At 38.7% G+C, this 18,266-nt stretch overlaps 2 protein-coding genes across 2 annotated transcripts in view; one reads left to right on the top strand and one right to left on the bottom strand.

Annotated features, from left to right (window-relative positions):
* TP53BP2 (tumor protein p53 binding protein 2) overlaps window positions 1-11,699 on the top strand; it is a 63,593-nt gene extending 51,894 nt beyond the window's left edge. Inside the window, exons 14-18 of the mRNA XM_008070061.1 lie at window positions 2,254-2,391; window positions 3,208-3,341; window positions 5,947-6,113; window positions 7,448-7,647; window positions 10,896-11,699. Coding sequence (XP_008068252.1) covers window positions 2,254-2,391; window positions 3,208-3,341; window positions 5,947-6,113; window positions 7,448-7,647; window positions 10,896-10,937 — 681 coding nt within the window. The 3' untranslated portion in view covers window positions 10,938-11,699. The remainder of the gene's footprint in view (window positions 1-2,253; window positions 2,392-3,207; window positions 3,342-5,946; window positions 6,114-7,447; window positions 7,648-10,895) is intronic.
* A 3,946-nt stretch (window positions 11,700-15,645) lies between these two features.
* The window catches only part of CAPN2 (calpain 2), a 55,797-nt gene continuing 53,176 nt past the window's right edge, over window positions 15,646-18,266 (bottom strand). Inside the window, exon 24 of the mRNA XM_021718586.1 lies at window positions 15,646-16,795. Coding sequence (XP_021574261.1) covers window positions 16,772-16,795 — 24 coding nt within the window. The 3' untranslated portion in view covers window positions 15,646-16,771. The remainder of the gene's footprint in view (window positions 16,796-18,266) is intronic.

Genomic DNA, 18,266 nt, shown 5'->3' on the forward strand with positions numbered 1-18,266 from the left:
GTTCTTCTCCAGTTAACCTTTTTTTGTTACAATTCCCTTACCACAGAGTGGATTTTATAAATGTTACCTATATGCAGTATATTTCATATAAAGAACATTTTTATATTTTAGAAATAACCCATTTATTTGTGAAGGAAACAGAGTTTTGTTCTTATCCCTGTAAATACCATTATTTGCTGTTTCCTCACTAGCTAATGTCACATATTAGGGAAGCAGCACTTGACTAAGACTGAAAAGACCTGGATTTGAAACTTTTGATTACTTAGCTTAGTTGTGTGAAATTAGGCAGATGGTGCAACTTCCCTCATCGGTGATAGCAATCTTTTTCAAAATTTTTCTAGCAGTGAAATTTAAAAAAAACAAATGTTAGGTGAAATCGCAAACTTGTAGCAGCAATAACATTGGAAGAGTTCTGGATGAAGTTGGGGCAGGGAGGGTAACTGGGCTGAGGGCGGGGTGGGCCCAGCTTTAACCTTATCTTCCCCTTTAAAGTAGTTTGAAAATCTCTGGCTAACATGGTGATCTCTAAGGTTTCCTTGTTCTCTAACAATAAGTTATTCTGAAACTTTGTTTTGACATGAGCATGCCTTCTGTACTCCTTCCAGATATTAAGCTTCTGTTTGGAAGGTTATCATGTCACTTTGAAATAGGTAAGAGAAAGTAAAAATCCCAGACTGTCTAAAATAAAGTCTGCTTTTTCTGTTTAATTTGAAGTCACTGTGTTTCAGCAAGCACGGGAAGAAGTTTGGATGCTGAACTACTTTAAACCTGGTCAAAAGCAAAATAGCATTTTTAATGGATTTCTAAAATGTACTTTATGTGTTTGACTCCCTTATTTTGTCTTTTAGGTATGATAGTATTCAAAGATAATGATTGTCCAGGTTTATTTTAACTGTTGTTTATAGTAAACATTTGTTTACAAGTTTTATGTAGTAATAAATGTTTGAAGCTAGAAAAAAATTTTTAAATACGGGTTTACAGCTTTTAAATAACTCTGTGCCTACTGAGTTCTAAGGCTTGATTCTCTTCACTTGAGTTTTAAACATGAGAAATGAAGTTTTGAACTGTATTAGCTAAAACCAATTCACACTACAGCTATTTGCTATTTCCTCCCTTTTCTGTATTGTGCCAAAATAATTCATACTTTTAAGGAGGAAAAAGGAAACCAGAGTTTATAAAAAATAAATTTTCTTCTTAAGATTCTATTGCTCTCTTCCTAGGAAAGTGATTTACTTTTTCCTTCTGGTCTTGAGTGAAATAGAAGCCACAATCTCATATATTCTTTTAAAGTGAGAATGACTTTACACAGTGTCATTACACTGCACAGCTTATGAATTATATTATCACAGTTTCATAACATCGACACTTCTTTTTTTCAGGGAACAACATTTTAGCCATTGCACGTTGTGAGATGTGTTGACTGCTACTCATTGCTTTTCAAAATTCAGTTTTCCGCATCTGAGATAAAATGAAAGAGAATTGTGTGCAGTGTGTTTATCACATCTCAGGAAATGTTTCCACTTTGGCGGATGTGCTTAAGAGACCTATTTTTTGGTTGTTAGCTCTAGCCTTTAACTTTTTGCCTTATTTTTGTTAGCCTGACTCATTAAAACAGTTTAAGACTAGTGGGATTCCTCCTTGGTATATCTAAGACAGACTAATAATCTGTACACTTTACCTTAATTATATGTTTCCCCTTGAGGCATTTCGGTGTGAAATGGTTCAGAGGGAAAGCGTCAAAGAAGCCTGCCTACCTGGATTTGGAGTTTACTGGCTGTTGTACCCTAGTTTTCTTATCTGTAGAATAGGGATGTTAGGATTTTGTGAGAACTAAATGAATAACCATTCAGTATATGTTAGCTATTGTAGTTCAGAGCTATGCTGTTGCCCTATGTTATTTTAGATGGGTAATTTAAAGACCAGTCTTGGCTAAATCTGATACTTGACAGAAAGCCAGTTTATTTGCCACTTCAGATTATATTCTGAGCTTAGTTCATACTATAATGTATTACTCAAATGTAACTTCATTAGATTTTATAAAGTTAGGTTCCTCCAGTTTTGCTACATGGTGTTTACTTTGTGAAAATTGATTAAGCTGCATATTAGATTTGTATGCTTTTCTGGTAACATTATACTTGAATAAAATGTGCTAAATATATATTTTTAAAGTTCCTTTGTTTTCTTCCCATTTGTTGTTGTTGGTCTCTTTTGCTTAGACCAGGATCCTTAATTTTCCATTCATTTTCTTTGCAGGGCAAAAGGACAAACTTACGTAAAACTGGTTCAGAGAGAATTGCTCATGGAATGAGGGTGAAATTCAATCCTCTCGCTTTACTTCTAGATTCATCTTTGGAGGGAGAATTTGACCTTGTACAGAGAATTATTTATGAGGTATAATTATAATTAGTAAATTTCTTAAATATGATCTTGTATTTTGTTTTAAAGCTTTAATTAGAAAGCTACTGTACAGAAATTGCATGTTTAAATTGTTTTCTTTTGGGGTTTGTGGGGTTATGTTGAGAAACTCTTGAGCATGCTCCAAAATAAGCTATGCTATTTTAAAGATGTGATTGTAAAATTTTGATAATTCAGAAATGTACTTTTCGCTTGGAATCCTCTAGAGTACTTTTCTTTCTTAAGAGAGATCACTATTTTTCTTTAAAACTTGCTCGTGGATGGATTCGTAATATACTGTATTAAGTTAGAGATACAGTCCTTATTTTCAGAAGCCTACTATTTAAGGTATTTTTAGTTGACCTTTTTTTCCTTTCCATAGCAAAGGTAACTTCTACTTAGAAACTAATTTGTGGTGGGAAGTTGGGAGGATAAGTAAACAAAAATAACTGTAAGAATATAGTTTCTGGTACTTCTTCAGTTTTTTTAAAACCTTTTTATAGTGACTGCCTACTTAATGTGGTTATTCTGTCTGTCTTATTTCTAGAATTGTTCTTGGTATAGTTTTCTTGGCTTCTATAGGTTTTAATTATGATTTTTAAAAATACTACAAGAGTCTATTCTTTTGACCCTATAAAAACCAGTTAGTGGTGACAGTTCAGGTGACAAGAAATTGGAGTTTCCTATAGGTTTTAATTAAGACTTTAAAAAATACCACGATAATCTGTTCTCTTGACCCCAAAAATGCCAGTTAGTAGTGACAGTTCAGGTGACAAGAAACGGGAGTGATATGCACCCTTTTTATTGATACAGGTTGATGACCCAAGCCTGCCCAACGATGAAGGCATCACAGCTCTTCACAATGCCGTATGTGCAGGGCACACAGAGATTGTTAAGTTCCTGGTACAGTTTGGTGTAAATGTAAATGCTGCTGATAGTGATGGATGGTAAGCCTTTCTCGTCAGTGCCAGGCAGACTTCAGTTGTGTATATCTGTTATATAAGCAATGGCATAGTGCTGTTGGAAGAACAAGAAGTGTGTCCTCAAGTTGCTTGTAATCTAAACAGAAATGTGGTATCTGTTTTTGAGACATTAACATGTCTTCATGTAATGGTCATTTCATTTGTATTCTGGAAGTAGGCGGAGTTTTTAAAAGTTTAGTACTTAATAATACAAATAAGAATTGTCACACAATGATACACAGTTAATTAGCATGCTTGAGTAAGTTTGAGAAATGCTGATTTAAGCAAGGTCTCCCTACACCCCTGAAATGTCTCAGTCTTTAATATAGTAATGTCTGTTCTCTCTCTCTGAGAGGAGATTATAATTTGCAACATTTCCCAAATATATTTGACTGTGGATTCATTTTCCATGGAGCATTTTGTGGGACTAGTTTGTGCATAAAACACAGGAACTATTATTATAAATGATGAGTATTATTTGCAGGATAGTGGAAATGTTAGTCAACATGAAATAATAGTAATAAAGGTTCTAATAAGGTACTATGTCACCCCCAGTAATTAATAGAATGGATAGTCAAATTTGTATTTTACTTTTAAAAAGAATGTTTTAAATTATAATGTTAGCTTTGTGAATAGAAAAAAATGATTTTTTCCTATATAGGATTTTAAAAAGTTGTAATCACAGTATATATATTCTAGTATTTTGATATTATAGCCTGTTTTTCTCTTAGTATGGAAAATAGTTATGATCTATCAAATTCTCATATATACATATAAAATTGCATACGTACATGTATGTGTGTGTGTATATATATATATATATATAAATTTAAATTTGCCTTATTTATTTTTTTGCTATAAATAATGCTTGGAGAAGCATTTTGGTTGCAGTTTTTAAGTTTATATTTATAAAAGTAATATGTGCCCACTGTGGAAAATGTACAAAATAAAGAAATAAGAGAAAAACAGGCCACCTGTATCCCCACAGTCTAGAGTTAAACACCATTAATATGTCATTTTCTTCAAGCTCTTGTTATAAATGTAAAACTCCATGTATATAATATATACCATAATATACACTATATATATACATATATACATGTATATATAGAAAGTAAATTATAGTATAAACAAAACAAGTTCCTTTGTGGTTTATTTATTTATTTGTTTTTTGAGTCTGGGTCTTGCTCTGTTGCCCAGGCAGGATTGCAGTGGCATGATCACTGCTCACTATAGCCTTGACTTCCTGGGCTCAGGCAATCCTTCTGCCTCAGCCTTCCTAGTAGCTGGGACTACAGGTGCGCACCACAACACCTGGCTAAGTTTTTTATTTTAATTTTATTTTTTATAGAGACAAGGTCTCAGTATGTTGCATGAGCCACCGCACCCAGCCCCCGAACAAAACATTCTCAGTATGTCGTAATGTCCCTGTTTTCCTAATAGTGAAAAAATCTGTAGTAATACCAAACTATTAATAAGTGTTCTAGAATGGGAGATGGGGAATAAAATGAAGGGGGAGGAAAGAATAAAGAAACAAAATCTTACGTGCTTCAGAGTCTGATTAACATTTTCAAACTTGCCTTTGGAGTTTGGGCAGTGGTACTGGCTCTTCTTATATCTTTACTGTTAGTCTGGGGTCATTTATAATATAATGCGTTCTAGACGCTAAAGAAAATTCCCTTTAATGATATTAATAAGTTCCTGCTGTTCTGTTTATGATTGAAGTGTGTGTATTTTATAGTCACTTTTCTGGTCTGAATTGATTTGATCAATTTTTTTCAATTAGAATATACTTTAAGCCGGGCTCAGTGGCTCAGCCTGTAATCCCGCGCCTTTGGGAGGCTGAGGTGAGTGGATTGCCTGAGCCCGCGGGTTCAAGACCCGCCTGGGCAACTTGGCGAGGCCCCATCTCTACAATAAATCAAAAATTAGCCAGGCGTGGTCGCGCACGCCTGTAGTTCCATCTACTTGGAAGGCTAAGGCAGAAGGATCGCCGGAGCCCAGCAGTCAAGGCTGTGGTGGCTGGGAGTGGCCACTGCACTCCAGTCTGGGTGACAGAGTGAGACTCCAACTCAAAAAAAAAAAAGAATATACTTTAATTTGGGATTTTAAGAATCTAAAGGTAGTTCTTGTGTGCATCTTAATTTTTTCAAAATTGGTGGTGATAAAGAGATATTTAAAAGAACATGTTTTGAGTGAAGGCATATAATTTAAAGACTGTTAGGTCCTCTACTCTGGCAGAAATAAGTAGGTTTCAGGACAGAACAAAATCCATTTTATCCTGCTTTTCTTAAATTGTTATACAAAATTTATTTTTTCCCCTCATTTTCTTCATTCTTCTCACCTGCCACCAAACTCCTAGCCCTAATGTGGTCCGTTATTCAGTGATGTTTTCATTTATGGCTACAATTATTGGATGGGTTTAATCATCCATTTTGAACTGGTTTTAAAAAACTGTTTTAAGAGGTTTTCAAAAGAAAGGCTTCGTAGATGAGAGGCTCAAGAACTTTCTTTATAGATATCTTAATAATAGCAGGTGTCATTCAATTTAGAAAAACGTTCCTAGCCCTTGCTGTGTCTTACTTTGCAGGACTCCATTACATTGTGCTGCCTCCTGTAACAATGTCCAAGTGTGTAAGTTTTTGGTGGAGTCGGGAGCCGCTGTGTTTGCCATGACCTACAGTGACATGCAGACTGCTGCAGATAAGTGTGAGGAAATGGAGGAAGGCTATACTCAGTGTTCCCAGTTTCTTTATGGTATGTGACAAGTAGAACTAAATTCATTCATTTATCCCGTATCTCTAGTGTGTAATTCATCAAGTATTTTTATTATTTGGAAAAAATTTTTTGTGTTATATATAGTCCTGGGCATTAAAAATAGGACAGCCTTGATTACAGAGTATAGCTTCTGTTTGTATGCCTAGAAACAGCTATTGTCAGGGACATCTTCAACTGCAAAAGACAGTGTGGCAGCATCTGACTAGTGGTGTTAATGCTTTGACCATCAGAAGATCCTCTATTAAGGAGTTTAGCCCTTACTGAGTGACGGCATAGCTTTACAAATAAGTAAACAGAACACCCTCCTTCCAAGAGATAAAAAGAAATGCAGGATGGGTATAAGAATCCAAATGTTCCAAATTATCCTGGAAATCAAACTTACTATAAAATAAAATAAAGGTAACATGTATTTTGAAGCTGATTTTTCTTACTGTTTATGTTTTCTTGATTTTGAGTTTATGATTCTGCCTGCTACCATCAGATTTGTACCTAGAGAAAAATGGCCTTTTAGATGGATGTATGCTGGTTGGCAATTTTATTTACAAGGAAAATTTTTTTATGGTCAAGTCTTAGGAATTTACATTACTTTTTCTCTTCAGTTTGGCTTGAGAGGAAAAGAGGAAGGAGGGAAGACAGAGACAGGACTCCATCCTACTCAAGCTCTCCTTTTCCAGTTGATGGAAAGATCCCTACGGAGAGACATGTGCCTTTGCCTTCTCCGTTGAACAGTTTCCCTCTGTCTCTATGACTGTTTTCAGGCCCCAGGCCAGGAGGGAGGGGGTAAGGGTGAGAACCACAAACCTCAAGTTCCCTTCCTAATCACTCTCAGTGGTTGGTTTTTATTGTTCATATTTATGATAACTTTTTGTTTGTTTTGGTCTCCAGACCATAGAATGTTTTTATATAGTAACACTATTTTAAAATCAATATTATTATATATTTAGCCATATTGCATTTATTGACCATCTTGAGCTATGTTTAGGTGTGGAATATGGTTTGTTAAAACATTAGGGACATTAGGTCAGAGATTTTGTAAATTTATGAAATATATCAGCTACTAGGGGTATTTGTGACATAGGTGTGCAGTTCAAATAATAATGATAATAGATTGTGCACAGTGTGTTCCTTATATACTGTTGGCCTTCTACTATATCCTATCCCTATCTCGGGAAATATATTTACTGAATATTGAATGTAGTTTTAACATCCCAGATTGTAACCCATTCTTCCTATTTTGCTTCATGAAGCTGAAAGTTATAAAGAGTGGTAGACTTTGAGTTATTCTGTTCTGTGTCTTATTGTCATGATTTTAGGAGTTCAGGAGAAAATGGGCATAATGAATAAAGGAGTCATTTATGCACTATGGGATTATGAACCTCAGAATGACGATGAGCTGCCCATGAAGGAAGGAGACTGCATGACAATCATCCGCAGGGAAGACGAAGATGAAATTGAATGGTGGTGGGCACGTCTTAATGATAAGGAGGGGTATGTGCCACGCAACTTGCTGGGGGTAAGTGATTTCAAAGCTTAAGATATTTTTAGATGTGTCAGAGAGGGGCTTTGCAAAAACTGCTGTGTGTTATGGATATAGTGCACCTCACTTTCCTTTGTTAATAAGGCATGAAATTAAAAAATCTAGATCGTCTTAGATTTAGCCTTGAAATCATCTTTTCAGTGAGTTTTATTTATTTATTTATTTATTTGAGTTGGAGTCTCACTCGGTCGCCCAGACTGGAGTGCAGTGGCCGCTCCCGGCCACCGCAGCCTCGACCTGCTGGGCTCCGGCGATCCTTCTGCCTCAGCCTTCCAAGTAGCCAGAATTACAAGCATGCGCTACCACGCCTGGCTGATTTTTTGATTTATTGTAGAGATGAGATCTCGCTGCCCAGGCGGGTCTTGAACCTGCAGGCTCAGGCAATCCACTCACCTCAGCCTCCCAAAGGCACGGGATTACAGGTTGAGCCACCGAGCCCAGCTTCAGTGAGTTTTATTATGGTCAAAAACATGTTTATGTTTGCCAGCCCCTAGAGATCAGAGGTCCTCTCTACATTTATAAACAGACTACAGATAGCTGAATAATATAGTCAGAATTGAACCTGTGACATTTGGAATACATTTTTAGTCTGTTTAAATCAAGCTTTGCAAATCTGGTAGAGCTTCAACAGAATATTAAGGACAAGATTTTTTATTTTTTCTTGACTGTTTAAGTTCCAAAAAACCCCCAAGAAAATTATAAGAATCATGTCAATACATATAAACCAATAACACTTCTATATTAGTATGATGGAACTGCTATCATCAGGTAAAGACTCTCATGATTATTTTCAAGGGAAAGGCTAGAGTGTGGTTGGATAGAGGAGAGAAAGCGAGAATAACATGTTCCAAGACTTTGCATTGAGCTTTTTCACAGATGCAGCTGTTTTCCTATGGTTGTTTGTACACAGGAGGTGGTGTTGAGTGTATGAAAGAGTGAGAAAAGTGATCAGGGTAATGGAGAGATTGAGATAAATTTTAAAGTTAAAGCTGTTGCAAAACCTGCTCTTGGTGAGGAAGTAAGGGAAGGCTTGAGGGAAGGAAGAGCCAGTTGTAATATACAGTGTATGGCTGTAGGGCGTGAGCACTGGTTTTCACATCGCTTCAGGTCCACCTGCAGCACTTTCTGGGCAAGCTGGCTGTTGAAGGAGGGTGGGACGGCTGGAGAGTCCTGCCTCCTAAGACTGATGTGTGGGTGATGCAGGGGTTTGATAGAGAGCAAATGGTAGATATTATTCTTAGTATTTTCATCAAGTGTCAGACATGGTCGCTACCCACATGGACTGTCTACTTTGGCATCTAGGCCATGAACAGATTCTGTCTGCGGGTGGTCCACTGCCTAGGCATTACTTTTGGTGGAGTTCCTTGAAAAGACTTTAACGTTGGGACCTGGCTGTCTGGATTCTGACCAGTTTCTCCCTCGACTCTCCCTTCCCCATTGTTTTTTGTCTAATGTGCAGTATGAATGACTCCATACATCTTTGCTGCTGCCCTCCTGATAGCAAAATTCATTATGAAAGAAACAGTTCATAATTAATTTTGGATAGACAAAATTAAATTTTGGATAGACACATTTATAAGTTACATATTTATAACTTACAAAGAATAATGAAAATGAAAAAAAATTCAGGCTATGAAGCCCTTAGGAAAAACTTTCAAATGACCAAAGAAAAGTAGAAATATAAAGGTTGTTCGCCTTCAGCCACCCACCTCCATTTCCTTCTACAAAGTCCCTAGCGCCGCAGAAGCACAGTCTCTTGCAGGCAGCCACTTGTCTTCTCAGTAAACATCAACAATTAATGCACACTTTTGCTTTTTATAGTTTCTTATCTGAGAAAAGCTCTACCTTCTTAGGAACTTATTTGAATCTTTTATTTTGATTTTTTTAATGGACAAAAATTGTATATGTTTATGGTGTTTAACACGATGTTTTGAAACAGGTATACTCGTGGAAGGGCTAAATCAAGCTAACACACGTTACCTCACATAGTTTATTTCTGTGTTGAGAATACTTAGCGTCTATTTTCTTAGCAGGTTTCAAGTATATGATGCATTAACTATAGTCACTATGTTGTATTATACAATAGATCTCTTAAATTTTAATTTTCTGACAGAGAGATCCTGTGGATAGTGTTGAAGCTGGGAGGTAATTACTTGTTCCCAAGTGTGGAAACAGATTGGTCAAAGACTTATCTGAGCACCATACAGTGCTCATAAGGTTCTGAAATTAACAGACTAAACTGAAGAGTTTCATTTAGTCCTAAATTGAGATATTCTTAGTCCTTTAGAAATATTTTCTGGTTAGAAATACCCTCTACATAACTTCTTTTGTTTCTTTTGATTTTTTTTTTTAAAGAAAAGTGTATAAATCTTGCAGTTTTAGTCAGGGCTCAAATATGAGTCTAGAAAATTGTGTGTTTTCAAATAGAAAAAGTCTTTTATATAACATTGATCTGATACACCAGTTTGTTTTCCAGTTTTGGCTGGAAGACTGACTCCATTTTCTTTGAGTAAACCCTTTTTTCCCCTTCTTTTGTCAAGGAAAGGAGGGGGTGGAAGGCTTCTGTTTAGTTTGTCAGTTGAATTACTTAGTTGGACTTGCTCTTGGCTTCAGGCCTGGAGACCTTGCATCCTTCACTAACACTTTCCTCTCCAGCTCTTATTATGGAAAACACAAAACTACAAGCTTCTAAAACAGATCCACCTAACCTTCAGAAATTGGTACACTTTTAGTCTGTGGTATTTCTTTCCTGACAGTCTCAAGTCCCATGACACAATGGCCCATCAACCATCGTAAATAAAGTTGAAGGAGACTTCAGTCTCTTGTCTTTCTTCCCTCCTAAGGCAAGTGCTGAATGCTGGAGCATCTTAGCGTGTTGCAGTTCACCTTCAGCAGTTTGTCTTCCTTGCTAGACTTGATTTCAGTTCAACAAGCTGTGCAAATTGAGTTAATGCCCAGAACTGTCATGGGTTTTCATATCATTGTTCTGTGGTGTTGTCACAGTTTTTGGATCCTTGGGATCTTGGAACATCCTTTGCAGTCTAGCTGATTAGGACATTGCTAAGTGTGAGGCTCTGGGTGCTTCACACACCAGAAAGAGTACTTTTCTTAGTTTGGTTTCCTTCCTGTGACATCCATCCCCCACCCCCATCATTTCTTGAAGTCTTGTTCTACTCCCACATGTCTGTATAGTATGTAAATATTTTTCTTAAACTTTCTTACAGCTGTACCCAAGAATTAAACCAAGACAAAGGAGCTTGGCCTGAAACTTTACAGAATTGTAGTTAATGAAGAATTAATCTCTGTTATGTCTAAGAAGAAGTAATACGATTGTTTTTGGGAGACATTTTGCAAGGCTTACTTTAATGACAATGTAACTTGAAAACAATGAAGAATGTCTCCAGAAGAAAATGAAGGACTGAAGAATTTACTGTTAGAGGACATTCAACACGATGAAATGGAGCTTATATGTAAGCAGACCATCCCGTGTTGGGGCGCAGGTGTTCAGGTAGCACTAAGCAAGTACACCATGACAATCCTGTAATCTGCAAGGAAGAGGACCGTTAACTGGGCTGTTTGGACATCAGTTTTCTGTCCTGCTTAGTGGGCATTTTCAGCACCTTCTCCTATGCCAGTCTTCCTACCGGAAAGGACCAGTGCCATCATGGTGCCATTGCTGATTGTCCCAACACCAGCAGGCTCTTGGGAGGCTTGTGTGAAGGCTTGAAGGTGCCACTCACTTGTACATTGTTGGTGAAGAACTGTTAGTTGGTTGTCAGTGAACAATAACTTTATTATATGAGTTCTTGTAGCATCTTGAGAATTATACATAAATTTGAAATATTGAAACTAAGCTACACTACCGATAATTAGATTTAAAATCTTGTTTTTAGACTGAATTTGGATCTATATTTATTGTCTTTTGTATCTCAGAAATTAGAGACTGGCTGTAGACTTAGCCATAAGATTTGTCAAGATCATAGCTGGCTTTAAAAACAATTGTAATAAAATTAAACTTTTTGACTCCAGGCTGTTGACTGGTTTTCGTTTTTGATGTCATAGACAGACCTTGTTTAATGGTTACAAGCCATTGGGATTTCTTACCAAGCTAAAAAATAATAAGCTGCTTAATGCAAATATATGTACTGTAATAGGACTTCTTTACCTGCCAAGTGATTAAATGTAGGAAATGTTTCTTTGCTTACAGAAAACTCCATATTTTGCAATTCATGAGTTTGGGTGGTTTTTTAAATATAGAATTCTTTTTTTTTTTTTTTGAGTTGGAGTCTCACTCTGTCGCCCAGACTGGAGTGCAGCGGCCACTCCCGGCCACCGCAGCCTCAATCTGCTGGGCTCCGGCTATCCTTCCGCCTCAGCCTTCCAAGTAGCTGGAATTACAGGCATGCGCTACCACACCCGGCTGATTTTTTGATTTATTGTAGAGATGAGGTCTCGCTGCCCAGGCGGGTCTCGAACCGAGCCCAGCTAGAATTCATTTTTTAAAAAGATCTTAGCGATCATGGCGATAGACGCCTACTTGTACCTTTTGCTTTGAGCCTCTGATACTGTTTTATGTTCTCATTTTATTTCAAGTTCTTCATAGAGTTGTATACATTGATCTACATGCTGAAAGCTGTATGTATACAAAGTTTCCACATTGTTTTATTAGTGTGTTACCGAGTTTGTGAACTATTTTGTTTAATAGAACAATAGGAATGGAAAACTAATAGTCATTTTTCCTTACACGTTATATGAGTAGTTAAATTTTAATGAGGAAGGTAGGTGAAAGAATGTCCCATACCTTTTGGAGTAATGGGCAAGGAGTGACAGCATGAACTAAATATCAAAAGATGTGGTTGACAGAATTCTAAAGATGCTCCCTCTAACCCTGTCCCTGGTTATTCAATGCAAAACTAATCTAGGCACTGTAAGTCCTCACTTAATGTCATGAGTAGGTTCTTGAAAATTGCATCTTTAAGAGAAAAGATGTATAATAAAGCCTATTTTTAAAATCAGTGTTATCATGAAACAGCATTGAATTAAACTATGTCATTTGAGGACCTGCTTTTTTTTGCTGGTTTTGTTATACATCGTTTTCCCCAAATTTGCAGTTTCTAAGAACCTATCCACAATGTTAAATTTTGACGACTTACTGTATTGTTCAGAGGGAATTTTCAAATTTAATTAAGCTTACTAATCACTTGGCCTTAAAATAGGGTGATTAGCCTGGATTGTCCAGGTGGGCCCAGTGTCGTCACAAGAGCCCTTCAAGCAAAAGAGGGGGCCGGCAAGACTTGGGGTGTGAAAAGAACTCAACCTGTCATTGCTGTCTTTGAAGATGAAGGAGACACAAGCCAGGGAATGTGGAGGCTGAGAAAGACCCCTGGCTGACAGCTAGGAAATGGGACTTCGGTTGAATAGCCACAGGGAACTGAGCTCTGCCAACCTGAGTGGGTCTGGGTGGGAATGAACCTTTCCCAGGTCTCTAGAAGGAATGCACTGGCCCAGTGAGACGTTGGACTTCCAGTCTACTGAGCTGTGAGATAATGGCTTCATGGCAATCTTTTAAGCCAAATAAATTTATGTTAATATGTTATAGGGCTGGAATCCATGTACAGAAACAGATTCAACATAGATTCTAGCCTTGAGCTGTTGGACTTATTAATCCATCATGTGACCGTGCCCAGGACCCGTGACCTCCCTGTGCCTGTTTTCCTCATCTGTGGAGTTCAACACCCATTGCCGCTGCATGCTTCCAAGTTGTGGAGAAAAATCATACCAAGTACTGGACATGAAGGCACTTGGTAAACTAAGTAATTTCACAGATGTATGAAAGGGAAGATGTGAAAAGTAGGGAACTGTGATCTTAGTTTTACATTTCTTAATCCTTAATTTGAACACCATTTGTTTTTTTCTTTTTTTTTTTTTTTTACTTGTTTTATTATCAAAGTATCTTTATATCGAAGCTCCTAATAGAAATATTTAAGAGAACAGAAAATTGTTATAAAGGAGGGAGGGAAAAAGACCACTCCAGAGGCACTATTCCCACTTGGGCATATTTCTTTGTAGTTTCATCTGTGCTTTTTTTCTCTTTGCATAGTTGAAAGCATACTGTTTAAGCAATTCTGTATTCTGTTTTATGCTTGACATTATATCATAAATATTAACATGATTTTTAACAGCTTCATAATAGTCATGTAGTTTAAAATCCAACCATTTGTCTGATGTTGAACATATGGCTGTTTTCAGTTCTTGTGTATAATAATTGGTACTGTGGTCATGTTTTCAATGGTAGAACTTTCAGATTTTTACAAAATAAAGAGGAATAAACCAGGTGGAGAATGGACTGTGCTAAAGGGGGTAGTGTGTACACTTTGTGCTGATTCCAAAGGCAGTGAAGGTTTGAGGGGAGATGGGTGTGTCACATGAGAGGAGTAAGAGCAAGAGAAGCGGATCAGAAGGAAACCAGGGATGTGTGGATTCTCAGAAGAGAAGGAATATGAAAGTGTTCAAGGCAGCAGGAAGATGATGGCTGGTAGATGCTTACAAGATTTGGCGTTCAGTGTAACTGATGACCATAAAAAGCACCAGCAGGGTGGTAGGTGACTAGCCAGAATGTAGTAGGTGAAGGAATCCGTGGTAAAGGAAGAATTAGAGAAGCTAATTGACAGAGGGCCTGAGATTATAATTCAAAGCAGAGATCAGGAGGGAAGGAGTGAGGATTTAGGTGAGAGAGAGTTTGTACAGGGTCAGAAAGTTAAGGTCTCCTTTGCTTATCATTTGTTTTTCCCTGTAAAACACAAATTGACAGATGTTATGTGAAAATTCAAGATGCTTGGTAACCTCTCTCCCCTTTCTCGTTCTTTTCTAAATTTGCTATGATAAGCATATTTCTTATTTCTCTCTTTTTTTTGAGTTGAAGTCTCCCTCTGTGACCCAGACTGGAGTGCGGTGGCACTCCTGGCCACTGCAGCCTCGACCTGCTGGTCTCCAGCCATCCTTCCAAGTAGCTAGAAGTACAGACGCGTGCTACCACACCCGGCTAATTTTTTTTATTTATTGTAGAGATGAGGTCTCACCAAGTTGCCCAGGCGGGTCTCGAACCCGCGGGCTCAGGCAATTTCACTTACCTCGGCCTCCCGAAGCGTGGGATTACAGGCTGAGCCACCAAGCCCAGCCCTTATTTCTCTTTTTAACATTATGTTGTAAACTAAGCCAGCTCTCCAGGTGAAAGTGCCACAGGAGTGGTGTGGCGCCCAGCATGGAAGTCGAGGTTTGGAATGGCCTCTGTGAATGGAGGAGGCCTTCTTTCTGCCCCTGTCTTTGCCTCTGAAGACCCCTCCCTTCCCTCAGAATGGAAAGCAGATCTCTCCTGCCTTCACTTCTACCCACTTCCAGCCTGGACCCAGTGATCCCATGTTTAACCACTTTGGTCACCACCCTGCACTTCCTCATCTCTGGTCTCTTCAGCCAGTGTTCCCTTGCCCATCTCCAATCCTGAGTCAGTCCAGACATCCACTGCCTCTATCCTGAAACCTGTGCAGCTGGATGGAAAAATCACATAGCCCCAAGAATTGGATTACTGCATGGTCATGGTCTCTAGCCTCCTCTGGGTCCTCAAAGTCTTGGCAAGGAGGAAGAACTCCAACTCACTTGAGCTGTGTTTGGGAAATCCGTCATGTTTTCAGGAAATATTAGGATGGCGTTTGCCTACCGCAAGTTATCTTACCTCTTTCCCACTTTTTAACAACCTCAAGGTTGACCCGCAGCAGACCAGTGACTTAATCTGCATGTTTTCTGAGCTCCCTCGCGTGTTCCCTACCCCAGTGGGAGCCGGACAAGGTGGAACTGAGCTGGCAAAGCAAGCAGCTTCCTGAGAAGCACGTAAGTCCCGCTGCCTCCTTCAAAGAGGCCAACAAGCAGTAGAAATGAGAGCTGCCCTTATGTTGAATTATCAGAGTTTCTGAGTTGGAGTTTTAAAAAAATTTATATTTCTACATTTTAATTATAGGTCAGATGCCTTTTCCCCTGAATATGTGAATTTAGAGAGGTGTAGCATACCTTGTTAAAATAGAAACAATCGTGTATGCTCAAAAACTGGCCTGCTGGGGCCACCCTCCTGGAAGGAAAACATGGCGTGGTGTCATTGCATGGGGTAACTCTTTATTTAACAGTACATTTGGAAGAAGATAAGGCAACAAGGCAATGCTTTATAATATTGCTAGCATTTTCCCAAGGTAAAGCCAGGACACAAGCTCGTGTCCCCAAGAGCTCCTAAGTAATGTCCCTTTAACTCCAGGGACAAACACTAGCGGTTCATAAAGTTTTGAGGTGGTGAACAGCTTGTTTTGTCCTTTATTGTGATTGGCTTGCAAATTGAACACCTGGTTTTGGTGTGCTGCCTCAGTTGATCAGGAGTAGAAGCCCTCCAGTATTTATAAGACTAAATGCATAAGGCCAAATATGGTCAAGGACTTGAGTTTAAGAACAACTTTTTCTGTTCGCAGTCAATACTACATAAAACCTGTCTCTTTGACCAAGTGACAGAGGTGTGCTTCCTCACCTGGACTCTTCAGGTCCCTTGACATTACATCACGATGCATCATATTTTCTAGTTCGCTCATGGGAAATGGTGACCCCTGGGCTGCTGTTTGGTAGATACGCTGGCTGCCTTTTTAAACTTCAAGTTATTTTGCATATTCCCAGCAAGGGCCTTGTGTCCTTTGAGATTGACTGAATGTTTGCTCGGTTGTTTAAACACCCCCTGCATATTTTTCTTGATTTAATATTGCTATAAACAGGAGTGTGTGGAAAAGTAGAAAGAGTATGCTATTTACAGATTTTAAAGCTTTCTTTGAGCTTATCAAGGGTTAAGCGACTCACTTGCATTTAGTATAATGATATGCAAATCTTTTACTTTGATATGTGAACAATTCTGCTGTCTCAAATAGACAGTATCATTATTTTCTGCTATGATCATGAGGTGAAGTAAATGTTCCCGAAATTTCAAGGCCCCCAGATCCAAAGTGTTTCTCTGTGGAAGCTTAGTCTTTGGCTGATTTTCTGTCATGAGAAGTCTTCAAGCAGATTAGTTACAACTTCAAAGTACTGAGAAACAGAGCCACTGTGAAGAAGAAAAAAAAAGACAGATCGGTGACCATTTTAAAATTAAAGGCCATGTTGTAAGTACTTGACTGTTGTACCAGAAAAGCTGATCAAAGGCTAAGATATCAATGCACTAACTTACTTTTTTTTCCCACCTTCTTTCTATAGTCTGGTTTTTACAGAAGGTTAGTACAGTAGTCTATGGTATTTGAATCAGGTGGTCATACATTGTATTACAGAATTGATTGCATACATGAAAAGTGGAATTCAAACAACATACAAATTGTCATTTTCACATCTCTGCTTTAGATGATCACATCAGAAGTTAGTTTGGGATGTGGGTAGCCCTGAAAACAGTGGCTTTCTGCCATGGCTCTAAATTGGAGTGACAGGAGAATTTTAAATCACATTGATCTGGGATACAGCCTCGACATTGGGGCTTTCACAAAGCTCTCCACATGGTGGAACCTGCATCCAAGGTTGAAAATCACTGCCGACTCCAGGGGAGATCTGGATATTGCTCATTCCCAGCCAAGACTACGAGAGGTGAGGAGTGGAGAGGGTGAGATGGGTGAGATGTTTCTAGGGGAGATGGAGAGGGAGAGGGCTGAGAAGGCAGGCCAGGCAGACCCTGGGGATGGGGAGGGGCAAGAACTAGGCTGGAACAGGATATCCAGCAAGAGTGGTAAAGGGGCTCGAGTAAAGAGAACTTGACACAGGGCATGTTTTATGTCATAACTGTGTGGACTGTAACTTTAGATTGCAATCTTGGGGCCAGGGATATTTCCTAGGAAACTTTGAGTTTTAAGTAAGCTAGTGTTATTTGTAACCAGATAAACTATATTTTCTGCTGCTAAAGGTACTTTATAATGCCTAATAGCGGAGTGAGACAGTTATGAAGCTGCTGGCTTCCTCCAGGGTTCAAAATTTCAGGCAAAGAGCTGCCAGTCCCTGAGACCTGTCCTCCTCATCAGGTAGCTCCTCCATTACCTGGATAGGATCAATAACTTTGCCATTCCCACCCAACTCTGGCCATCTCACCCAGTCCTCTGTGGCCCTCCCTGAGGACAGAGGAAATGCAGACTGCAGCCAAGTGATGATGGAAGTCACCCCACCTGGCTGCTTTTGTTCAGTGAGAGAACTTTCTGTCACTGGGATGACAAAAGAACATTTTATCCTTTGCCTTTTACGAAACTGACATACCAACTTAACTCAGATTGATGATCATTTCAGAGGTGGGCCTTGCTGGGGCTCCAGACATATGGGTGCAGTAATTATAAATGGAACACTTATTTACCATTGGTATTTTATTTTATTTTATTTTTTTGAGTTGGAGTCTCACTCCTGTCGCCCAGACTGGAGTGCAGTGGCCGCTCCCGGCCACCGCAGCCTCGACCTGCTGGACTCTGGCGATCCTTCCGCCTCAGCCTTCTAAGTAGCCGGAATTACAGGCATGCGCTACCACGCCCGGCTGATTTTTTGCTTTATGG

The sequence above is a fragment of the Carlito syrichta genome, unplaced genomic scaffold, assembly GCF_000164805.1.
Source record: "Carlito syrichta isolate Samal-C Ts95f unplaced genomic scaffold, Tarsius_syrichta-2.0.1 Scaffold312843, whole genome shotgun sequence".
NCBI classification, from domain to species: Eukaryota; Metazoa; Chordata; class Mammalia; order Primates; family Tarsiidae; genus Carlito; species Carlito syrichta.